General features: G+C 40.4%; 1 protein-coding gene across 4 annotated transcripts in view; it reads left to right on the top strand.

Moving 5' to 3' along the window:
• Positions 1-25,527, top strand: part of LOC116320608 (septin-9-like) — a 72,787-nt gene that overhangs the window by 11,457 nt on the left and 35,803 nt on the right. For 2 of the 4 annotated variants that reach the window (XM_039613334.1, XM_039613335.1), the window contains exon 2: positions 17,731-18,408. In XM_039613334.1, coding sequence (XP_039469268.1) covers positions 17,731-18,408 — 678 coding nt within the window. Of the gene's footprint in view, positions 1-3,791; positions 3,923-10,272; positions 10,481-17,730; positions 18,409-25,527 lie in introns of those variants that run through there. The other 2 variants (XM_031740258.2, XM_031740249.2) reach the window with 2 other exon arrangements.

Below are 25,527 nucleotides of genomic sequence, written 5' to 3'. Positions count from 1 at the left end.
CAGCAACACTTCCCCAAACTAGGTTATGTGAGATTATTAGGGAAAGAAATGGTAATTAAACTCATAAATAAAATGATAAAATATCTGAAATGTTATTTTGGGGCTTTTTATCTTTGTTTTCACTTTCAGGTTAAATAAGTAAACGAAGTCATGCAATGTCTATTTATCCTGAAGTTATATTAATTTTATCTTTCCTAACCTTAGCTCCTGCATCCACATCATCAGCACCATTTAAAGGGTGTTTCCATGTAAATGTGCACAGTCCTGTGTACTTATAGATACCTGCACACATAAATCAGAGAAGAAGAGTGAGACATATACAACAGGGAGAGAGTGCAAGAAAGATGGTTCTGGGGCATAACTGCCATTTGCCTCCATCCAAAAACACAAGAAAACAAAAGTAGCTCTTAATGCAAAACGCGGCATTTAAACACATTTTACAGCATCAAAAACTACATTTCTGTTGTGTTATATGTGAGTGAGTCAACGAATGCATAAGCACATGTTGTGTGTTTGGTGTGGGGGTTTTTTTTTTCTGACCTTGTGATTAACTGCAGCTTTGTAAGTCTGGAAAATCATCGTGGGGCAGAAAGAGCCAGTGGCCAAAACAGACATATCTCTATTTTTAAACGCACACTTTTGTCACAACATTGACTTCCTGCTTGCCATATGGATCCAACGCCAGGACGCTCACTCACAATTTGTCTGTGTTTTTATTCCGATTTGGGGTTTAAAAGGTCTCCTCCATCAGAATTTTATCATCATCTAAACTCACCAGACGGGTGGAATTCAGAGCTGGGGTAATTGTTCTCAGCCCTTGAAAAAGTGGCTGATCTGAGGCAGACTTTCCAAGGTAAAAACATTGCAATGTATAAATGCATATGGATGTTTAGAAATCTTAATTACAACCAACTTATGAGACTAACCCCTAACCCTAAGATTTTACCAGAATCTTCTGCCAGGTGTTTGTATTTAAAGCCCTTTGTGCACTTAGGATATTTTGTGTAAACTTCTATAATCCATGTGTTTTTACTTTTAAAATAGTTATTTTGTTTTATTAATCTTGTTAATAATATATAAAATGATTGCTTTTATTTTAGGTATTATTAAAACTTTAATTATTGCAATTAGCCACAGAGCCTCCCTGGAGCTAAAGCTACTTAAATTCTCACATCGCACCTACACTTGAATATCCCTAATCTGTTTCTTCTGCTCTGCTACTCACCTCCCTTTTGCAGATGTCAAATGATGGCCCCCGGGACTACAGAAGAGTGGAAGCTGTGTATTTCTTTGTATGTTAGTGGCGCTTCCTGTTTTGGTCAGGATGATCCACCCTCTACCATTTGTGTTCATTTCATGTGGAAAAGCGTGTTAAAAAATGTGAAATAATGTGAATAATCTTTCCCTTACAAGCTCTGAAATTTGAAACACAGACAAAGCCAAACAAACATTTGGCCACAAAAGGCTGAAGATGAAAGTGCTCTGGTAAAAGGGCACTCCAAATAGAAAAAACCTTCTCATCATTACAGGAAATACAGTACTGCGCAAAGGCGCCAGACAAAAGGAGCCAGACCTAGCTGTAATTTTTTTTAAAAGTTGTCTTCTGCAATAATTCTCAAGGTTTTATGAATGTTTTTCTGTGGACATTGGCTGCTTTTTCACTCACTTTCAGACAAGTCCTTGACCATTTTCAGAGAAATGTGTGTTTTGTTAGGTCAGCCACTTAACGCTCACCTAAAAATCCTCTAAGCATAAAAAGGCATCTAACTCAACAGATGAACCGGTGTTGTATTTATTCATAACCCATTTTACTTACATCTTCGGGCCCTTTCTTACTATACTGATTGTCACTGTAGTTCTTTCTTTACTTTTATATTGTTATTTGTTGTAATGACCTGACAGGACCCGAGAAATATATCTGACTCATCCGAAATGATCTCAGTGGAAGGGTGACTGTCCAGAAGTAAACATGGTGAAGGCTCTGTCACGGTTGGGTTCTGCATTGAGATCTTGTCAAAATTGATGGACTTGCGAAAACATAAAGTTACCATCAGATTTTGATCTGCCATGCAGTACCATCAGGAAAGCTTGGGACTGAAAACAGCTTCATTTTTCAGCATCACAGTGATCCAATGCAGTGAACGCATACCTGGATAGAAAAACACACAATGGAACTCTATCAGTCGTGAACTTCTGTTCCAAGAGCCAAGAGCTCAACATCGTTGCGGCAGTGTACAATCATCTTGACAAAGTACAGAGCAAAAGGCAGCCAATATCCAAAGAAGAGCTCTGAATGCCCTTCAAGAAGCCTGAAGAACTATTCCTTAAGACTGTTTAAAGAAATTACAACAAAGCCTGTCTAAGAGAGTTCAGGCTGTGTTTGAAGAATGGAGGTGGTCATACCAAATATTGAATTTCAAGCTCATTACAATTGTATAAACTCTCTTTTTGCCTTGCATACTTTCCATTATGTTTGCACATGTTTCAGTAAATCGCTGCACGTATTTCCCATTTTCCTAACAAAATATAAAGAAATGACGGGTGGCTCGAGACTTTTGGACAGTACTCCTCACAGGTTATTTGACCACTTTGTCTGAATAAGGTCTGAATAAAGAGAGATGTTGTCTATCCGCTTGTTTTCATGTATTTTTTTGTGGGTGATACAAAGACTGTTTTGGTCAGGTTTATGTTTTCTGCTGACGTTAGCTTTGCAATTTAAAGAAGGGCTGTTCCTTCTAAGAAAGAGGAAGTGAGTTGTTGCATGTTAGTTTATTACTCCTCATTCTTTCCCCGACACAAAAGCAAAGATGGATGCGTATGAGTTTGTTTTGCCAAGAGAGCAGCTCCCTAAGTGGCCCTTGACCTTGTTGAGCAGCAAGCAGAGGGTCAGGCATGATGTGTGAAGTATGTGTGCATGCTGCTCTGGAGCACCAGTGATTTCTGCTGCTAAATCTGGTTTTGGTTTCACAGAACAATTATGCTTTCAGACTGTGAAAAATGTTGTCATTTCCTAAATGCTGAGCTGAAAGACGCAGACACAGAGGTCAACAAGCTTGTTGGTGGAGATCTCGTAATGACGATTATTAGCAAGTTGCAAAGAAGCCTCATTGAGAGGCTCTTCATTCATGAGTGCCAGCACTGAAGTGTTTTTAGACGAGGTTGGATGAGAAATCTCTTTAATCCACTTAGAGACTCATCTGTGGTTTGAAATGTTGGCCTCAGTGAATGTAGGGTTTGTATATCCTGATAGCATAATTAGTATAGCAGTGATGACATGGAAACATGTAGTGTGTGTTCTTGGAATAGTGCAGGGAGTCCTTGTGGACTGTTAAGAGTATTTCTCTTGAAAAAGTGAGTTTATTTTCACATGAGGACCTATGGCCAAGTGGGCTGAAGTTCTATTTCAAAGATACAATACAGCCTCAGTGTCACGGGAGCAGGCGAGATAAAGAGAAAGGAGGACTAGGTTTGGTATCATGGGGATAATAAAAAAATACTGGAAAAAGAAAAACAGGGGGAAAAAAGGTGACAGTGAAAAAGTGTCCACTTATGATAAAAGTCTGTGAAATATGTGTGTAGGAGAGAAAAAGAAAATCAAGAGAGAGAGAAAGAAAAGAAAGCAAGAAAGAGGGACTCCATATGACTCGCACATGGCTGTGGTTGTCTGTTCTGTTCACTTGTTATTCTGACAGACTGAAGACATTAAAACTTGGAGGAAGTAAGAGCAAGGGAGACGGAGGGAGGAAGAGGAGGGAGGAGAGAGGGAGGGTTGGAAGAGGGGGACAGGGTGACTAAGTCAGGAGAAAGGGGAAGTCTTCAAGCAGAAAAAAGAGAGGGAAGGAAAGAGAGGAGAGAAAAGCGAGAGGGTTGCATGTGGCTATCTGAGGTAGCCATTGAGTTATGGAGCGAGACAGAATAGCCGGTAAGTTAAACGTTTTGTTCAGCGTAGCTGATACTCAACGGCTTTCCTCTGGAGAGGCTTCTTTTCTTTTTGTTAGACTGGAGATGGAAGCAGCTTCTTAGCCGTGCGACAGCGTTCAGCTATAGCCACCCTACTTGCGTTTGCTTTGCTTGATCTGTTGCGGTGGGAGCCGCTGCTTAGAGACCTGTGTCTGTTTGTGTGTGTGTGTGTGTGTGTGTGTGTGTGTGTGTGTGTGTGTGTGTGTGTGTGTGTGTGTGTGTCCCCGTCTACAGGTCAACGTTAACCTTCTGTTCTACGTCTCATAGATGTTGCATGAGCTACAAGCCTTCAACTTTTCTTCTTTGTTTATCATTGACTGAACGCACAGCCACATGTACAGTAGGCTGTAAAGTGCTCAAACTATTTCTATCAGCTATCACACACAAAGAGCCAGTGAGTAAACCTCATGTGATGAGCTGTCAAATATGACTTCCCAGAAAGAGAAATCTTCCAGTTGCTGCTGAACCGAAGCTGCCAGCTTTGGGTACAGTTGATCCACATACACAGTCCATCAGTAGATAGACAGAGCTGAGTCTTCTTGCTGTCATCACAGCATTTTAAGCTGCACAGCCCAGTTGTCAGATTAGTTCTAGCTGGCACATGCAGTTTATTTTAAGTAAGTAAGTAAGGGGGATAGGAAGTAGAGCTCATGTTCCTGCTAATATGATTTAGCTCTGGAAAGAAAACTCTTTAAACTTTCTTGCATCTGCTGCTACGTAGTTCTCTTCTATTCAGGAACTCTTTCCCAAAAATGATTGATTCCTAATAACTCTTATTTAAATGTATGGATTTGTTAGTGCTGATGGAGATTAAGTGGTGCTTCTGTTCTGGAGCTAAATCTTTAATGTGACTTATTGAGCTTTTTTAAATAATTAAATCCTGGCATCAAGATGAGCAACAGTCTCTTTAATTCAGTTTTTATTAAGGTGTTTGAGCTCAGTCAGTCGCATTATGCATAGACACACATGGCACACCTATTTTTGTTTCCACTTGATGGCACTGTTGCAGTGTCATTTTATCTCCTGCACTGTAGTCACCATTTCTATCAGTTTTGTGAAATTTCCCTTGTGGGTGATTCATATTTTACAGATGAAGTGATTCTTATGGGAAGTTGATGAATTTAGTAAAGACTGTCACAATAACTGGGAGTCGGTCATGGGCGGTGTATTTGAGATATGAGGTGACAGAGCATTGTTTTGCCAACAAGAAAACATTGTAGTTAGATATGACTTCACCCTGGTCAATGCAAGACTTCCTCTTATTAAAGGAAGTCTTGCATGGGTGTTTCCTGGTTTTCCGTCTGTGCTGTATGGTTTAGTTTGGACCTGTTGTCTTGACAGCTGCCCCAACCCTTACACCACCCATCGCTGATCCTCTCAGCCTCTGTTTTGTAAATGGTAAGAGCTAAGACTGTGATCCCTTAAAAGTGCAAAAATAATCCTTGTGTGCATCTGTAACACAACCATCTTGACTTTGTGTCTTCTGCGTTCCTTTTCTTCATCTGTTCGGGATTGAAGTAATATGTTCAATATGAGATGTCATCTACCATGGCTGTCCTGTATGGTGAACACATTGACTTGTTATAATTGCTTTGAAAATACAACTAAAGGAAAATGAAACAAAGCCTATGACTTGACATAAGAGATGTGTCAAGTTGCTTTATGTGTTGGCATTTAAACTGGAAGGAAATAGCCATCACTGTTGCGATTACATTAATTGCAGTATTTTGTGGCCTGTTTAGCATCAAATGACAATAACTCAGTAGATGTAAAAAGAATATTAAATAGGACAGTTAAAGCCCTCTTTGATAGTTTTAAAAAGACAAGTTGATACACTTCCTTTGGGAAATAAGGCAATAAACATCTCCTCACATTTGTTAAGATGAAGAAGTTTCATCAAGTTTTTGTATCAACACGTTTTAGTATGATGCATTATATAAACTCTAAACAAAAAGTTAGTCTGTTCAGGTTTTCGTTCAGGTCTTTGTTAACACAGTGATGACCCAGCAAGTTCATCCAAAGCTCAGACTGTGCAATGCTCAGTAGAGTCCAAGCTGCATCTCAGACTCTGCAGGCCCCAGTTAGCATGTTAAATGTTAAAGTTCATGACAGTACAGTTAGAAAAAGACTGAACAAGTATGACTTGTTTGGAAGGGTTCCCAGGAGAAAGCCTCTTCTCACTAAGGAGATCAGGAAAGCACAGCTTAGGGTTTGGAAAGTTGCTACTGAACAAACCACACTACTTGTGTTCTTCTGAGAAGTGGAGATGTCTGGCCGTAGCGCACAGCCCCATGTTTGGTAAAAACCAAACATAGCATATCAGCACAAACACCTCATACCAATTGTCAAGCACAGTGGTGGAAGAGTGATGATTTGTGCTTGTTTTGCAGCCACGGGATCAGGGTACCTTAGAGTCAGTGAGTCGACCATGAGACCACATCGGTCTGACAGATAAAGCTTAGGTCATACAACAGGCCAATGATCCCAAACACAAATCTACAACAGAATGGCTGAAAAAGTATTGAAAAATTGAGGTGTTGCTATGGCCCTGTCAAATTCCAGACATCAGCGTGATAGAAATGCTGTGGTGGGACCTTAAGAGAGCTGTGCATAAATAAATACTTGAAACTTCAATGAACTGAAGCAACACTGTAAAGAAGAGCAGGCCAAAGTTCTTCCACAATGATGTAAGAGACTGATAAAGTTGTACAGAAAAGGATTACTTCAACTTATATCTGCTAAACGAGCTTCTACAAGCTACTGAATCATGGGCTGTGCTTTTTCCCTCTGCTTTCACAGGACTGTATCTATCATTAAAAATGCAGTCCACTTTTTTTTACAACCTTTTGGTTTATATGAATACGACGTTTGCTTTTCTCCTCAAAGTTATTATATTTTAAAATGCGTCTTAGGTGTCTAATTATGTTTGTGGCCATTCGTATTCGTAAACGTCAGCACGCAACGTTTAGCATTATTTTTTAATTTTAGCCTTCAGCTGAATCTGAGCACACAGTCTGTAACTTCTGTCTTTAATTAACTGTTCACTCTTTTAGCACATGAATATGAGGCTGTAGAAGTGCTGTTGTGCTGTATCCACTCTGAGCCCTGTATACCCTCACCCTAAAAGACACGTGCACATAACCCCACCCACATCCACAAATACATATGAACCCGGAGTTGAAGGAAATCAAGGAAATCACTCAGCTCACCATGTTCCATAAAAAAGGTGTACAGGATATCCTCTATGAGTGAACGCCTCGCAGTTCTCCTCCCGCTGCTCTCCCAGTATCTCACCTCATATTGTTTCTTTTATTATTACTTAGTAATGATAAATGAGAGAGCCATGAAAACAGTCAGTGCATAGAGTAAAGGAAACTGATAGGGAAGCCCCACCTTTACTCCTCCTGAGAGAGGATTTCTGACAGGTGATGTTATTCGACATGATGGAAACCTGGGTTATTATAGAGGTGAGAAAACAGAGATAAACAAACTCCTCTGAAAAGTTCATTCGGGTACGAACAACTGTACAATAGTAGTAAAGTGTCAAAATATGAACATAGAGATAGCTGTGTATAGGGAACTTGTGGGAACATTTTATGGACAAAATACTCAGGCTTGCTTTTCATCCCTCGTGATGTATGTCTCACCCAAAAAGTGTGTATATGAACTCTTTAAAGAGACTTTTAAAGAAAGGAGAATAATATTTTTCCCAATTTTTATCCATTATTAATGTGGAAGTAGTCTGGTAACTTCCATGTGACCCTTTGGTCAGACTCTATATATCTGTGTCAAAATGCCATTCGGGCTTAGGAGGCCAATTACTTACACAGGGACTAACATCCAAGTCTGCAGACCACGACAGCCTCCTGCCACTATAAATTGTCCACGCAAATTTTAAGCCAATTTATCTTACTACGATGGAGACAACATGAATCATTTTATGTTCTCGATAGTTTTTCCAGTGAACATAATTAAAGCAAGGCCTAATGTGCCAGTGCTACCCTAGGTAACTGCAAAATGTGTTACTTTGATCCAGGCCTAATGTCAAATCTATAGAGAAAACAAAGTGATTAAATTACTTATTTCTTCCTAAGAGTATCTGTGATTTTGCTATGTTAGAAATGTGCTACATCTCCAACATTTCAAAGTAAAAATTGTATTTGGATTCTTTGATGCATTAATCTTAAAATAAATGTGCAATTAAATGCTATGTTTTGGGAAAATCCCATCAAGGTGATCTCAGCGTGAATCATTAAATCCCACTCAAACCCCACTGATGAAAACATTAAACTGCTCTGGGAATAACGCATTGCTTAATGGGTTGAACACTCGCGCACAGGTAAAAGACACGAAGCAAACAGTTCTGGTGTCTTTCACTGCCAAAGAGACAGGACGCTGAATGATTCTGGCTCGGTTTATTACAGAGCTCTTTCAGAGACACTCACAAACAAACCTGCGCCTGCAGTCGCAGTCAGTTTATACAAAGGCACATTTTCATGTAATGTTACTCACAGATTTGTCACTCCAGATGTCACTCTGGATTTTTGAGCTCATGCTGTTGCCCTGCCTGGATTGTGTATCCATGTTTGGATAAATACACACAAGCTTGAATGAGGTGTGTGTTTCACAAGCCGTGTGTCCCTTACTGCAACTACTGCAGAATCATGTTGCATATGGTCCACAGCGCAGCGCAATCCACAGTCAGCACACAGAGAGAGCCAACACACACACTGATATACACTATAAAGACCTGAACACACAGCTTAACCCTTATTTTACTCTGCCCTTTATTAAGGTGGACTTAAAGCTCAACATGTGAAAATAAATGTTGCTATTTTACTGATGGATTTGGAATACACTGCATGTGCTGTGCTCTGTTTTTTGTCCTGAGACACCTTCACAGCAGTTGTATGAGGTAATGACACTGCACCACAAACACACAGTGTTATTCTGCATTACTGTCGACCTCTCGGGTGTTAGGGTTAGGGGCCACTGGGTGGGCTTGGCGCCCCGTTAGTGCACCTTAAAATGGAGCTTTTCATTCAGATAGGATTCCGCAAATGCTTCTTAAAAGCTATAAATGTGCCACGCAACACTTAAGCCTCTTTGTCCATTCTTGTGGTGAAAGACGCCATTTAATTTGTGATATCTAATGTGTGACACTGAAGTGGGAAATACCAGCTTCCTATGGTTTATTCTTTAGTTTTGGGTTTCCTTTGAATGCCAGTTGGGAATCATCTGCTACATTAATGCTTATGACTTCTACCATTTGTGTGGAAACTGTAAGACTAACCCAGGATCAGAGTGTATTTGCCACAATTCTCATTTGCAGTCATTCCTGTCTCTAAAGAGGAAGTTGTGATAAGCTGCTTACTCATGACCAATCATCCATTATCGTGATAGCATCACTGCTGCATTGACTCCGCTTTAGATTCCTGCATAAGAAAACCAGTAGGACATCCCACAGGGAGACAGTGGAAGTGGTTAAGTAAACGCATGGATAACTTTGATATTTCACCACTTTGGGTTGTTTTGTCAGCACCTTTTCAACACGATTTCTCTATCGCTACAAAGATCAGTCACCAAATTGGTTAGAGCAGCCTCAAGGACGAGCAATGTAACCATATCTACCACATCAAAAAGCAGGCTTTTCATCAGTGTCATTGCCAGAAGAAGTGCAGTAGTGCTAGATTACCTGTATCCACAAAGCTTGAATTCCCATGTTTCTGCTGATAACACAGTCACACAGGGCGGGCTGGTGCACAAATCACTTGCTGATTGCCCAGAGGCGCCATTGTATATCCCTAATGTCAACTTTCTCCTGGAAGTCCCTCAGGTTTTCGTGTCACAGGAAAGCAGCTACTCCTGAAGTGACTGCACTCTAATTAACATGTCAGCCAGTTTTAGAGGTTGTTTACCCAAAACTGAAACCTCAAAGGCTCACTTTAACTGTAGTCCCGCTCTAGCTGTGCCATAATGAAGGTATTCTTTATGAAGGTGATCATAACAGCCACAGTTGTAACAAAGATGTCTGATCTGAGTTTCATTTGGTTTTTGACATGCTGTCCACTTTGGCTCTCAGAGCTGTTCAGAGGCTGACTGAGGAAATCAGACCTCAGGTTGGTTGGTTGGAAAGGGTCTCAGAGTGTGACGTCTGTTGTCTACATGAGTGTGCATGTATGAGTGTGTGGGGGGCAGGGGCAACACACGTACACAGGACATTCGGGAGAGGGGTGGGTGTGTAACTACAGGGAGGAGGAGAAGGGAGGAGGCTTGCCTTTTCTCTCTCTCTGAAGTCTGAATGCAGCAACATAGAGAAGTTGGTGGGAAGTCAAAGAGAAACAGCTGATACTTTAAGAGAAACTTGTGGGCTCCGACTTGTTTCACACTGATTCTATTTTTGAGTTTGTTCAGAAGCAACAAACTTTCTTTAGAAGTTGAAAGAAGAAGTTTCTGCCTGAAAAAATGTCTGATTCTGGAGTCAACCCACACTTGGAGGGAATTATTTCAGATTTTGAAGGTTTGTTATGTATTTTTCTGCATTTCTTCCACTCCATCTGTAAGACATTTTCATTGGCTAAAGGCTAATATTGATCAATGTTTATATCCAGGTGGTGTTAATGTACATTGTGCTTATCTTAGTTTCAAATATGTTTTTGTGGGTGGGGGCACTTGTGCATGTATTTTTTTTAAAAAACATAGTGCTGGATGGATGCTAGCTTCCTGTACTTTTTGTCTGTTATTGATTATACTGTTACAGCAGTAACAGAAAGAAACGACACAATACCATCACCGGAAAGCCTTCAGCTGTAAACACTAAAAGGGAGACAGTGAAAACCTCAGCAGTAAGAACTAACATCTGTCTAACCCCTCATCAAAAAACTCACAACGCTGTCTCTGCTTGTCAAGCCAGTGTGGAACTAGCACTGATTGCCTTTGTCCTCCTTTTCCTCTGCTATTCTGTCTTTCTTCCTTCCTCCTTGCTTGTTTCTTTCCTGTTCCTCCTCCTGTCAGTGCCTACAGCTGCTGTTTGGCCTGATGCTTACCATCAGACGTCATGGGCTGATGCTGACTTCTGTATCCTTGAGATTGACCAGATTATTGAAAGTACACTTTTTTTTAGGCTAGCAGTGTTTGAATTGTTTAAGTAAACCAACTTCTACCCAGTAATCTGGTTTACAGTCATTTGATACATCTTTGCATGATTGTGTTATAAAGCTGTAAACGGGGATAATAGCCATAGATTTAAAAAATATAAGGTGGAATGACTGTTTCATGCTTATTGTGTGTTGTGTCCCGGCATTCTTCCAGAGGTATTTACATATGAGCTTGTTTTGGTCACATTCAGCTAAGGATTTTTTTTTCTTTAAAACACTTTTTCAATTATATTAGAAAAGTCTCATCCACTGAATTGAATGCACTGATGCAGAAATTAGACAGACACTGGCAGCAGATACTTTGCATTGGGGCCTCTGTGGATTAGGCTTGTTAGGACGCATCCCATGGATGCTTGATCAGATTGGGATCTGTGGAGTTTGGAGGATGTGTCAAGCCTGGGTGTTTCTCATTTCCCTTCTTGAGCATTTTTTGCTGTTTCACAAGCTGCATTATCTTGCTGATGGAGAACACTGCCTCTGGGGAGTGTCATTACCATGGCAGGGTGTGCTAGGTCTGTAACAGCTTTTAGATTGATGAAACGCCTCAAAGCAACATCCAGATGAATGTGAACTTTGCATTGGTGGTTTTAATGTTGTGGCCATTCAATGTGTTAATACACTGACCACATTTTCCATTCAGGGTAGAGAAAGCTATACAGAGAGGTGCACAGCAAACACTTGACTGAGTAAATCTCCATATTACCCCACATCATAATGCTTTCCAGTACATTGCACTGCACTATATCTCACACTGAGGAGAAAATGGGTACCGAAAGGAAAAGGCAATTTAATTGATGAACCCACTGAAGATGTAATAATTCCTCTTCGGATAGACAAAATAATGGAATATGGGTGATTGAAACCTCCATAGAAACTACACACTGAAACAATATTATGACTTTCTGAAAGGAAGAGAACGTATCTGTCTAACCTTAGGAACAAGTCCATATTTATATATTCACAGAGACCTTTGTACAGTGGGCCTCTCATGTTTCTCCCAACCTAAACTGAGCCAAGATATTTCGGCACATTATCTGCTTACAGGTGCAACATTTTTGTCCCGCGTGACATGCGTAGACAGAGAGGAAATTAACATTGAAATGAACAGAGTGTCTGTGTGTGGCACGTTTTCCAAACTTGGCAAAGAGGCAAGTGTGTTATTAAGTTGGTATGAGTGGATTATGTGCATATATACAACACATTCTTTACTGTTCTCTGTGGTCCTGTTCATTCTGAGGCAGACATATTACAGTGCAGGTGGTAAGTTATTGCTAATATGCCAGTTAAATAAAGCAGAGATTTCTTTAAGTATTGTATGTATGTATTCTCTGACCTGCAAGGAATTAGATTCCAGCCCCTTGTTAGTGAGTCTGTGTTTGCTGCTTGTGACATCATCACACCCAGAGCCTAGAGATACAGCTGACAGCGCTGGATCGTCACATCCTTTATCTGTTAGTTTACTGGCAGATTCAGTGTACCATCCTGCAAAAAGTTCTTCATTTGAACATTATCATTTCTACTTTGAGGTCACTAAGCTCCAGTGAATAAAGTGTTTAATCTGCATTTTGTCAACCACTTTCTCTCCCCCTCACTCCCTTTATGTCAGGACTTTAAGCCCAATCAGTTTGTTATCCACTGGTAAGTGGAATGCAACAATTTTCTTTACACCTTCACTGATCACTGATGTAAATCAGTTTATTCATGTGGAATACAGTTAACCAGTGGATGATCAAAGTACAAGAAAAAGGATTTATCTGTCTGAGGTTACAGCCTTGAGAACCTAAAGCCAAAAACTGGGGTAGCCTTTCAACATCAGACTCCAATCAGTTTGGAAAGTGTGCACATTAAAAAATCTAACATGTGAAATTGCCTCTTGGTTCTGATTAGAGCTCAGATCTTGGTTTTAAGCATCTGCTTCATCAACATTATGGCAAAAAATACAAATAAAAATGCAAATTTTGATCATGTCTTCACTCTCGCTTCTCCTCTCATGTCTTTCCACTTCACCACAACACCTATAACATTCCCAGAATTTCATTTTTCCTCGGCCAGACCAGTGCAGACCAGTGCAGTAAATCTGACACAGTGAGATGTACTGCTCCTGGGCACCATTAGCTAACCCAACACCATCAGTGGGCAGCTGAAGGAAGTGTGTGTTTGACAGTTTAGCATTAAGGTTTTGTCTTACCAAGCAGAATAGCATAGTGTGAAATTCTATCGTTTATTGTTTGGCCTTGTCCTGTCAGTTAAAGCCTCGGTCATGTTTTTCCTTGCCTGACCACATCGATATATATTCAGTGGCTACTGACATCAGATAAACTGCACTGTGTATAAAATGGTCTTAAATAACCAGTGTGTGACAGACAGCAACTGTCTTAATCGCTTGACTTATGACTCTGAGGCTAGAATTACTGGACCCAATTGTGAGTTCAAGGCTATGTAAAATGAAGTACGCCCTTTATTAATCAAAATACTGATGTCCTGTTTTGTTTATGTTGCTGTTGTTGTTTGCACTGCAATATATGCAGTATATATGCATATATTGTACTTTTATATACATTTACCGTCTAAAAGGAAGCTACCGCAATACTCAAACGAATGAAATGTTTGCAGGTGTGCTGTAAAACTACGCCTTTTATTTGACAGTCCTTTATTTGTAATTTTCCCAGTTTTGTCATCTTAGTTAAAAAAAACCATAGTTTTCTAATCTGCTCCTGTTTATGGTGTTAATTTGCTGTTAAAGCAGTTTGCTGTTAATGCAAACTAAGCACTTTACCCATCTGTTCCACATTAGATGCCTTACAGCAGTTCAGATGCATAATCCCTTCCCTTTCCCAGCGGACTTTTATGGGGCTACATACAGAACAAGTGGTGAAGTTCATTAACAGGAACTGAACATCAATCAATTTAAAAATAAAAAAAAATCAGTGTTTTTAATCACTGAAATAAGAACCAGTCATCTCTAAAACCTGCCAGCACCATATGCAATATATTTCATGTTGTAAGATTTTTGTCAATTATATTATTATATTTCCAGTCTTGCGACCTTTGCAATCTTATTGCAGCAATGCAATAATGTGTAAATTCATCCCTTAACAAATGATGTGCACCTTTGACACACCAAATCAGTGTGGACAGCCCTCACTCCCAGCTCATGCCAGTAATAGAAGCGCTTACAGTTTTGTTTTGGCTTCTCCCACTTGCTAGTGTTCTGCCTTTCCCTCCTTTCTTTTGTGTTTGTTTTCCTCCCTCAAAGCCCTGACTATCTCTTATTAGTCCATCTGCACTGAGATGATACCGAATGTTTGCGTTCCATTTGTTGGGATGTCCTTGAGAGTAAGTGATGACACTGATGATAAAGAGACAGCGTGGCTAGGCACCTGGGCTGCATGTAGGATAAATGACTGTGAACAGCTGCTTCTGTTTTTGTGTGTGTGTGTGTTTTGTTTTGGGGTTTTTTATAGTGGTAATCCTGAGATACATTGTCTGAGCTGTGTTATCTTCCCACAGGAGATAGTGTGAGATACTGGAACACTGGGCAGTGATAGGTAGTGGAGGGACGTGGGGAGATGAGGCCTCTGGCTCCTGTTAATGAGTTTCCTCTGGGGTAGACTGGACCTCTCATTTCTTGCTCATAGTCTGGGAATGCTCTTTCACAGGGAACTATGCTCTTTCATCCATCTGTCAGTCCTGCAGAAATACTATTTCTATTGCTATATGATCCTGTACTTAGGATATTCTTTTTCCCTCTTTTTTCTTTGGCTAAACAAGAAAACAGAACGAGGTACCACAGACTTTATGAATAAGAATATAAGAGTTGACTGATGAGTGAATGAAAAATGCCCCCGAATGCCCTTTTCCACTCTCTTTATTCCTAGAAAAAAAAAGCACAGAAAGATTTAAATACACTTGTGCTCTTAAATTATGTACACTTGGCTGCACGGCCTCTAAATACAAACAACCTGAGAGCAAAGCACTCAAATCCTTTGCTCCAGTCACGTGCCTGAAGGCATATAATCACAAAGCAGCCAAGACCAGAAATACTAATCTGCAATCACTTAACAGGTCACTGGAAAACATTTTGGTTCAGCTCTCTGATTTTGGTCAGACTTGTGAATATATCCCCCAGGTTTCGCTTCTCACACTTGCAACTTCTCCAAAGTTAAACAAAAGTCTACAGCAAGTGTCAAGAAAAGTTAAGAGTGTGCACGGGTGTCTGAAGTCCTGACTGCAGAGGAGGTTAAAAAGAATGCCTCACTGATTAGACTCATGCATGTATCACAGCCTCTTCACTTCCTGTGAAATGTGCAGACTGATTTTGGCACACCGACTCATTTTCTGGTCAGAGTTGAAAGTAGCCATAACCTTGGACTCCCTCTTAGGAATCATCAAAAACAAGACAGCAGGCGTAAGAAGGGCATAGTTCGGTTTGGACACCATTTACAGATTGCATATTCAAGTAATAGACTGTAAAGCTGGATAGTGAACTTCAGGCAATAAGAAACAGAATTGTGAGAAAGAATATTGTTAAAGTGTTTATTACTAGTTGTTAATGATCTTTTGTCAACATTTCAACTTTTCTTAGTAAAACAGATGTTTTCCACACATAACACAGGCGTTGCACAGCTACATTATATGCAGTGACTTCAGGTTTTATCTGCCTAATGGCTAAGACAACATTTATAAAACCAGTCTTCTACACAGTAATAGTGCCAAGGATGAAAGGTAACTGTACCTCAAGGTCCAGATGAGTGGTGTACAGGGAGGTGCGGGGAGTTAAAGGGATTTGTAAGACAAATCACCACGAACTCCAAGATGTGAGATCAGATTTATTTATTCCCGCAGTGCATGGGAATTTCCTTGGTGTGTCCAACTAACACAAAACGAGAACAAGACATTGGCTTTGGCCTGAATTTTTCTTAGACAGCAAATTGTATCAAATGTCCACCATGCTGGAAGGAGGCATCTCATGGCAGTAAATCAGATTAGGGATGCCGGCTGATGTGCGCGGGGAGACAGCTTTGATGTGATTGTGTTGAGTTCCACAGAGTTTTGAGAGCAGCAAAGCTGCAGCACTGTGTCCTCCCCGTGTGTGTAGTTGCTTAAAAATAAACATGTATACATTCCCTCAACACATACTTACATGTCTTTACAAGCATTTTGAACAAAACTCCAAATAGTTGCATAAAGACATAGGCACACTTGGGAACACCGCAAGCCACAAACAGATCAAATAATCAGCACTGTGTTTTGGATTGTAAGAAACTAGAGATGCTCTTAAAGGGTGTGCGTGAGTGGACTAGTCTTACTAGTATATCATTATGATGCCAGCTCCTGGCCACTGGCTTGGCACAGCAACTCTTCGACGGGAAGGAGTCAAATTCAAGTTGACTCTCAGCCAGCGCAGTCTTACCAGGGGGTGATTCCATCCTTCAGTGTCTTCTTGGACAGTGCAGTTATTTTCTCACATCACAACTAACCTTGGGGAACTATGTGCCTTTATCTGTGTGTTGACTTTGCTCAAAAACAGGGAGTCTTGGGACTTTTTTTGCCCAGATGCTTGGCAGTCGATGTTTGACTGATTGCGTGTGCTATAACATGCCGTGAAATGCTTCGAGTGACTCTGTGTGAAAGCCTAGAATTTTATATTGTAGCGTACCACACACATAGCAAGCAAGGTCGTGACAAAGAAACGCATGGACTGGCTTAAACATGTCAGTCCATACGGCAGCGAAAAACTTGCTGCTGGTGATTGAGAATGAAATTAGATACAGTATACGGCTTAATTACTAGCGCATGCTGTTTCTATCGAGTGCCACCAAAATTGTTTCTACAGCTTCTCCACCCTCAAACTCCAGGCGCTTTACTAGTTGGGTGCTGTTCATAATGCCTTTAGAAAAACAGTTAACTTTTTATATTTCTCACTTAATTGGTTTGACCTTTTTGATGACTTTTTTATGACTTTGTTCCTGCTACTTGTAAACGTCAGTCTCCACCCACAAATTGTTTGTAGAAAGATGAGCTTGATTTCTTTAAGAAATTGTACCAGCAAATTAACGCACTTTCAACATATCGTGCTCTGTTTTATGTGAAAAGTAACTATGTTTAAGTACAAGTTAGAGATACTGCTTGCTTGCATGCATTTGTGAAGCAAAAGAGTGTTTTTCCTCTTTTTTACTTCATTAAAAATTCCACACTTGTCATATATGTTTAAATCATAATATGATTTAAACTATTCTGATGCCAGACAGCAGTAAAAGAGCAAACTGCTACTTATGAATTGAAGCGTTTCTATAAGGAATAACAATAGCTTAGTTATGTTGTCCATACATTTCTGAAGATTGTTTTTGTACTTATGTACTACTATTTGCTTACTTTAGTTACATATGTAGTGGGTAACTCTTTTACCAACATAGACCAATACTTTTCTGTTATTTAATTTGTGTTTTAACTAGATTGTGTGTTGTTATTAATCAGCGCTTTTTATCTTATTTTATTGTAAATTCATCTACTTTTTGCTTTTTTCCAAATGACTTGTAAAGCACTTTGTAACTGCTTGCGTCCACTTGAATGACTGTTTGAATAAAATGCTGTCTTGGTCTCCTTCATGCAGCCCTGAAGAGGTCCTTTGAGGTAGAGGATGTTGACACTTCATCTCACTCTTCACCCGGCTCCCGCCGGACAACCAACTCACCTCACCGTAACGCCATGTCTCCCACCAGCATCTACTATCGTGACCTCGGCTCTGCCACCCCGGCCGCTAACAACAACAACCTCAACTATACCCAGCCCCGCTCTATCATGGGTGGAGGAGGTTCCAAGACTCCGGAGCCTGTGTCCCGCCGTTCTGAACTCTCCATCGACATCTCTTCCTCCAGCAAGCAGGTCGATAATGTCACCAGCCCTGCTTCAACACGCTTTGTGAGCAACAGCGCCCTGAAACGCCCAGAAGTCCTGGGGCACTCCAAGACGCCCGAGACAAGCCACAAGAGGGAGGTGACTTTTGCCAAGACGCCAACTGACTCCCCGGTCTCACGCCGCAATGAGAGCAGCATGAACAACAACGGGACCAGCCGAGCCCCTGAGCAAAATCACACCCGCAAGTTTGAGCCCCCTAGTCCAGGGGATATCCGTAAACCTGATATCAGCATCACTAAAGCACCTCCCGAGAACAATGGCCACCATCCAGCAGTGCACCACCCACACCACCCCAACCCTCACCACAACACCATCGTCACCACTTTCCGCTGCTCCTCGCCTAACCATGGACGCAAATCCCCCAACCCTGACAGTAAGTCTGCTTTCACCATATATCAGTCCAACCCACGCTTATTCCACTCATATTTTTCCTTCTAGTCATGCCCTGAAATTATGTCAGCCTTTTTGAAAAAACACATCTGAAACACAGTAACTTTATGGTATCTCCATGACATTTGTTAGGTTATTTGTTAGCCTCTCATCTGCTGCTTGTATCATACACCCTTAAGGCTGTTGTTTCAGATAGATGCTGTTGGTTGTTGTTGATTTGGAAAATTCTCTTTGACAAACTGCTCAGATTTGTTAACATGCTGTCTACTCATGCATTCTAACGTCTTTAGTAAAGTGGTGCTTTGGTGCATTGATATAGTTCACCAGCTTGTGTAATTGCTTTAGCATTGACTTACCATATTGATGTGGGAATATCATCAGTGGAAAAGAGATTAAAAGGATTATAAAAGACTGTCTTAAAGTCAAATAAAACCAATTACATTTTCTCATGTGATGAGAAAGCAGCAACTTTTCAATCCTGACTGCGAGTTTACATTTGAAAATCCCCTGGTGAGAAATGTTGTCACATTTTCCAGATTGCATTTTATTTGATCTCTGATGTTATTGGACTTCCTTTTGGACTTTATTTTTTCCTTCTCCCTTCTGCACAAAGTGACCCAAGTATCAGATCTCTAACCAAGGAAAAAGCAGCAGCAAGAGCAGCTGGTTTGATTAATCTGATGTCTGCGTGTCTGTCAGTAATACAAGGAAACTTATCTTTGGAGGCCTGTTTCTGGGTAGAAACAGTAGACTGGGCTGTCTGTCTTTGTGGTTATCCATGTCTCTCCAGAATAGCGTATCAGAGCCAGGGTAGTTTTGTAATATAATGAAAGCCTGACCTTTATAGTAATTATGGCAGCTAAATAGTATTTGTCTTAAATACAAGGTAAGAAAGATGAAGTAAGACCATAGCGATAAAAGAAATGATTTTATCCCACAGGACTGTGTAGTATTTTTGAGGAGCCGCTTAAAGCTCAAATGACTGATCATGATACATAAAATATTATTTTTGGTTATGTTTATGTTCAGGTAAATGTGGTATTTGACAAACTTAAAACACCATCTTTATGTACTGGGTCTCTCTATGGTAGAGCATCACTTCCTGTTCATTTAACAACGCGCAGTTGTGTTTTTTGCGAAGCCAATTTAATTAAAAACCTATAGATAGCATCTCAAAACATTTATTCTGTTCATCTGGACATAGTGTTTTCCGAAAACTCTACATCCAGCTACATGCCTTGCGCTATGCTATGTGCCTTGCACCAACTCAGTGTAGAGCAGCTACCTGAACGCTACTCCCACAGAGCTCGATTGTCTTTTTAATATTTTTACTTCTTCACTGAGTACAATTCTAGATACAGTAGCTCCTCTGAAAAAGAAAGCCTCAAGTCATACTCGGTTCCCTGGTATAACTCTCAAATGCGCACCTTAAAGCAGATAACTCGTAAGCTGGAGAGGAAATGGTGCCTCGCTAATTTAAAAGATCATAATTTAGCCTGGAAAGCCCTCTGTAAAGCTAGAACATCTTCACTGATTGAAGGAAATAAAAACAACCCTAGGTTTCTCTTCAAAACGTTACTGAAAAAGCCACTACTCGACCCAACTGTCTTAAGTAATCATAGGCCAATCTCCAACATTCCTTTTATCTCAAAAACTCTTAAAAAGAGTAGTTGTAAAGAAGCTAAATGATCATCTGCGGAGGAACAGTTTTCACTGAAGAGTTTCCTTCAGGTTTCAGAGCATACATTTTTATTGATATGCAGATGACACCCAACTTTATCTATCCATAAAGTAAGATAACACACACCAATTAGTAAAACTGGAGGAACGTCTTAAAGACATAAAGACCTGGATGACCTCTAACTTTCTGCTTCTAAATTCAGATAAAACTGAGGTTTTTGTACTCATCCTTAAAAATCTTAAAATGCAGTTTCCAACCAGATTCTTACTCTGGATGGCATTACACTGGGCTCCAATAACACTGTGAGGAACCTTGGAGTCATTTTTGACCAGGATATGTCCTTCAATACACATATTAAACAAATATGTAGGACTGCTTTCTTCCATTTGCGCAATATCTCTAAAATTAGGAACATCCTGTCTCAGAGTGACACTGCAAAACTAGTTCTTGCACTTTATTACTTCTAGGCTGGACTACAGTAATTCGTTATTATCAGGATGTCCTAAAAACCTCCTGAAAAGCCTTTAGTTGATACAAAATGCTGCAGCAAGAGTACTGACAGGGACTAGAAAGAGAGAGCATATTTCTCCTATATTGGCTTCACTTCATTGGCTCCTTGTTAAATCCAGAATTGAATTCAAAATCCTGCTCCTCACATACAAGGTCTTAAATAATCAGGCCCCATCTTATCTTAATGACCTTGTAGTACCATATCACCCTATTAGAACACTTCATTCTCTTTTCTTTTTTTTTTTTTTTTTTAACCTGTCCCGTTTGGTTCTTTTGCCATCAGAATTATTGTCTAAAGGCGAAGAAAGATGCCCAACGGATTTACTTTACCAAATGGACCATCCCAGCCTTGCCGTAATGGTCCATTTGATTCAACTTTTTATTGTTTATTTTATTTTCACTTGCTGAATACGGGACAGACTTGACTGGAGGAGAGAACGTGGAGAAAGAAAGAGGGAAAGAAAAAAACCTGAGAAGAGGGACGGGGAAAAAGGGCAAAAAACAAAAACCAACAGAATAAGCAGACAAAAAATACATATCGATCACCTGGATCACCTGTTGAGAAAGAAAAAAGAAAGCAAGCAGAAGAAAACGAGAGTAATAAACAAGATCACAATGATATATGGGAATATGACAGTAAATACTAAATATTAAACATTATTGTGCAGCACGTGAGATCGACAGCGCACAGTGTGCTTTGAGGTAGGAGCCAAAAAGGGTGTAGTTTGTGTGTGATCACCTGTGTGTACACCTGTGAGCATGAACGCAGCTTGTTTTTAAAAGGTCCTTCATGTAACGATCTGCTAGAGGGTGGGGGGGCCACCCCGACCTCCAGGGCATGAAGCAGGTATGGAGGAGATCAAGACTCCAGACATCCAGAGGCCCCCAGAACACAAGAGACCAAGGAAGACCAACAGAGGGCAGCCGCGCTATCCCAGAAAGAGCTGAGGAGAGTCCCAGATGAGGGGTCACTCAGCAGCCGCGGAGCAGAAGCCAGGGGGGGTTGCAGTGACGTGCCCGTGAGCTCCGCCGGCAGCCAGCTGTGCCTGAGTGGCCGAGCCCCGGGCCGTGAGGCCGAGGGCACCCCATCCCCAAAGTGGCCCGAGCGAGCCCCAGGCTCCAGGCCCCAATAAGCAGCCGCCAAGGAGTGAGCCGGTGGGTACCTGGGCGCCCACCCCCGGACACAGAGAACCACCAACGCACCGAACACTTCACTCTCAGACTGCAGGCTTACTTATGGTTCCTAGAGTATTTAGAAGTAGAATGGGAGGCAGAGCCTTCAGTTTTCAGGCCCCTCTTCTTTTGTACCAGCTTCTAGTTTGGATTCGGGATACAGACACTATCTCTACTTTCAAGATTAGGCGTAAAACTTTCCTTTTTAATAAAGCATACAGTTAGCGTTGGATCATGTGACACTGAATCATTCCTTAGTTATGCTGCAATTGGTCTAGGCTGCTGGGGGTTTCCCATGATGCATTGAGTGTTTCTTCTTCAGTCACCCTTTCACTCCCTATGTGTTTGTACATCTCTCTGCTTCTCTTCCACAGCATGTCTTTGTCCTGTCTTCCTCCTCTCCACCCCTCCCTAAGCCTGGTTCTGCTAGAAGTTTCTTTCTGTTAAAAGAGAGTTTTTCCTTCCCACTGTCACCAAAGCACTTGCTCATAGGAGGTCATATGATTCTTGGGGTTTTCTATTTTTTTCTTTGTATTATTGTAGGTTCTTTTCCTTACTATATAAAGTGTCTTGAGGCAACTGTTGTTATGATTTGACTGAATTGAATTGAAAAGGTTTGAGCTGTTTCAGCATAAGTGGCAGAAGTGAACATAAAGATTAAAACTTTTCTTCTGTACCAATGAACAAATACATATTTCTCTCACTGTCTTCTATTGTCTCGCTATATGCTGAATGATTACATCTAAAGCTCTGTCTCAGCAGCCCAAGGAAACCTTTGTAAGTGTGACCAAATTTTGAAAGAACAGTTAATTGTGCATCCACAATATTAAGCAAATATATAATCAATCCGTGGATGGCACAGTGGCGCGGCAGTTAGCATTGTCACTTCATAGCAAAAATACCTGTGGAAGGTCAGTGTCTGTGGGCATTGTCTCCAGGTACTCTGACTTCCTTCCACAATCCAAAAGCATGGATGTTAGAGTAACTGATGATACTAAATTGGGCATTAGTGTGAAGGTCTGTTTCTGTGTATTAACACTGGGAGAGCCCAGCAACCTGTTCAGTGATGGAGACAAATATGGATAAGGGTTGTATGAATGGGTAGCTTTGTGGAGTTTTTGGGATAAAACTTAAACGTGACATTTTCTTTTTATTTCCTTGGAGTGTAGATTAGTTGGATCTGCAAATTAATTTGCAAATGGCTTTTAAAGATCATCATTAGCATTCATTTGCAAATTTACTACAAATCTCTCTCGCAGATTCTGGTGATGAGTAAGTATTTTAATCCCTGGGAGTAACCACTGTCACGTCACACTGTTTTCACAGTGTCATTTATTAAATTGTTATTATAGAAAAACTGGATTATGGCCACAGACTCTACACCCATCTGCTTTATTTGTTACGTTTTTGGCTGTACCTTTAGTCACGAATGCCAATTAAATGGCCATTAGCTTGCATCATTCCAAAACTAGTATAAAAATGCAAAACTATGCTGTACTGGATATATCAGCTTATTGCTTTTATCAACATTGCCAAGTATTTTGCAATTATCACTTAATGAAACATAATGTGTGTGTTTTCCTGCTTATTTTAGACATTTAATTTTATATTTACCTGGTTTGAAATATTACACTAGTTTTACCATGAAAACTGCACTTTATCATTTGGCATTTGTTGTCCAAAAGTGTCCCAGTGCGCTCATGTGCCTGTGCTGTAAGTATGTCACGTTGTACTTATAGTCTTTTTTTATTGCATATTACTATAAATCTCTTGACGGTGTGCTGAGAGTTTTAAACAGTTCTCTTCGATATTATGGGAGTTGTAGCCACTTATTTGTCCACAGGGAGAGGCCCAAATAGGGGTCTAAATGAGGGGTGACCTGCCTGGAGGGCCCTATGGCTGTGAATGGGCCCGCCCGCTTCTGCAGAAATGCAAAAGAGAATTGTGGCAAAAACACATCTGCAAAGTTTCACTTATAAATGCACTACTGTCACAGATTTGAAATTTCTGAAGTGTATCTGCCACATAGATAACAGGGAGTTATTTGCAACACTACAACTAATGATTATGATTTGATTATTTTTTCCATATGACTTTTTAAAAGTGTTTTGGTTGACTCTGTTAAATGCCCTGATTTCCGGCCTATTCAGTTTTTCCAGAAAGATGACATTACACATCATTTGAGTGCAAATGCACACATGCACGTGCGCACACACACACATAGTGTATGCTGTGCTTGCTTCCTTCCGTGTTCTCTCAGTGTGATTGTTTCCCCTGCAGCTGACCTCACAGCAGAGCACTTCCTCTCACAGGGTCATGTGATCTAAGTTAGTCAGCTTCCTCGACAATATCCCTCCGTACTTTGATGTGAGCATTAAGGGGAATGAAATACGCCAGGATGTTTAGGTAAAAGGTCAGCATGAAAAGAAATGTGCACGCACATCCACTGCTGTGTGACCTACAATCACTGGTAGATCAATGAATAGCACATACGTCATCTGAGGAGGGTTAAGTCAACAGAGGTCGCACAATTCTGTCAAATTTTATTATACTGCACCAAATCATAGCAACAGATGTCATCTTAGGCAACTGGACATACTAAGTTCATTGTGGTGTTTTAGCTAGGGACGTGGACGGCTGTTCTACTCCCAACAGATGCACAAAGACTCAAATGCACATTTGGACTTGACATTAACACTTGTTGGAGTTTTCTTATATTTATCTGTAAGCCACTGTCTTCGGTTTATTCACCCTTTTAGTCTATTAGGTTCCTTAAAAAGTTTATTGTTAAAAACTGTTTCATTACAGAATTCTAGTCAAAATTTTGCTGATAATAACCAAGGAGCTGAACTGGGAGACACATGTTTAAATCTCAAACAAATTCAGAATTTCTATCTTGTATAATGTGGTGAAATATTAAAAGACCTCAATATTGTGCTCGATTCAGCTGTGATATATGGCAGCTTAAGTACTTGAAGCAGAAAGAAGCAGATTTTTTAAAGTAACAGCTTTAAACTGATCCAGCACGTCTTAGAAACGTAACAACAAAGCTTCACTTCAGGCCAGAGGCATTCTGATGGGTATCTGGTCCACTTGTTATCTTGACAGTCAGGCCTGCTATTCATCAGTTCATTGCAGAAGGAGCTGTAATATCTCTGGACAGAAATGCTTGAACCACCTGTAGTCAGAATTTTTTTAGCGATTTTTTCTGACACATTTTTCAGCTTTAATACAATTTCTTCTTGCCGGCAAAGCCTTCATTTTAAGATCAAACATGGACTTTTATAGTAACTCGTTAGAGCGGTTGACCATAAATAGTCTTTATCTCTGGGATGATGGGACTGGTATAGGTTATCATTGGGGAAGGGTCACATCCAGTAACCTCATTTGCTCACTTCTTTAGTATTTTGTTGTGATAAGGGTGAAGAGGACATTCAGAACATCAGAAAGTGTCTTTTCATCACCTGTTTTTTTTGTTTTTTTTACTGTTACCACACTAAAAATACAATTGGAAAGGAAACCAAGGCTATGGCTTTGAGAGTAAATGTGTATTTAATGGGTGTTACTGAGGAGTTGCTTCATGTCGTGCCATTGTGTCCTGTCTTCCTGTTGTGATGGTACGGAACAAAAGAGATATCCTCATTTCGGCTGGACAGAATGCTTTATTGCTGAGCTGGAATATGCCTGCCTATTGCCTTAATAGATTCCTATTATTATTTACATTTCTGTTCATAATTA

Source organism: Oreochromis aureus, linkage group 6 (genome assembly GCF_013358895.1).
Source record: "Oreochromis aureus strain Israel breed Guangdong linkage group 6, ZZ_aureus, whole genome shotgun sequence".
NCBI classification, from domain to species: domain Eukaryota; kingdom Metazoa; phylum Chordata; class Actinopteri; order Cichliformes; family Cichlidae; genus Oreochromis; species Oreochromis aureus.
The sequence above is the reverse complement of the archived record's forward strand: the minus strand, read 5'-3'. Positions and strand labels throughout refer to the sequence as shown.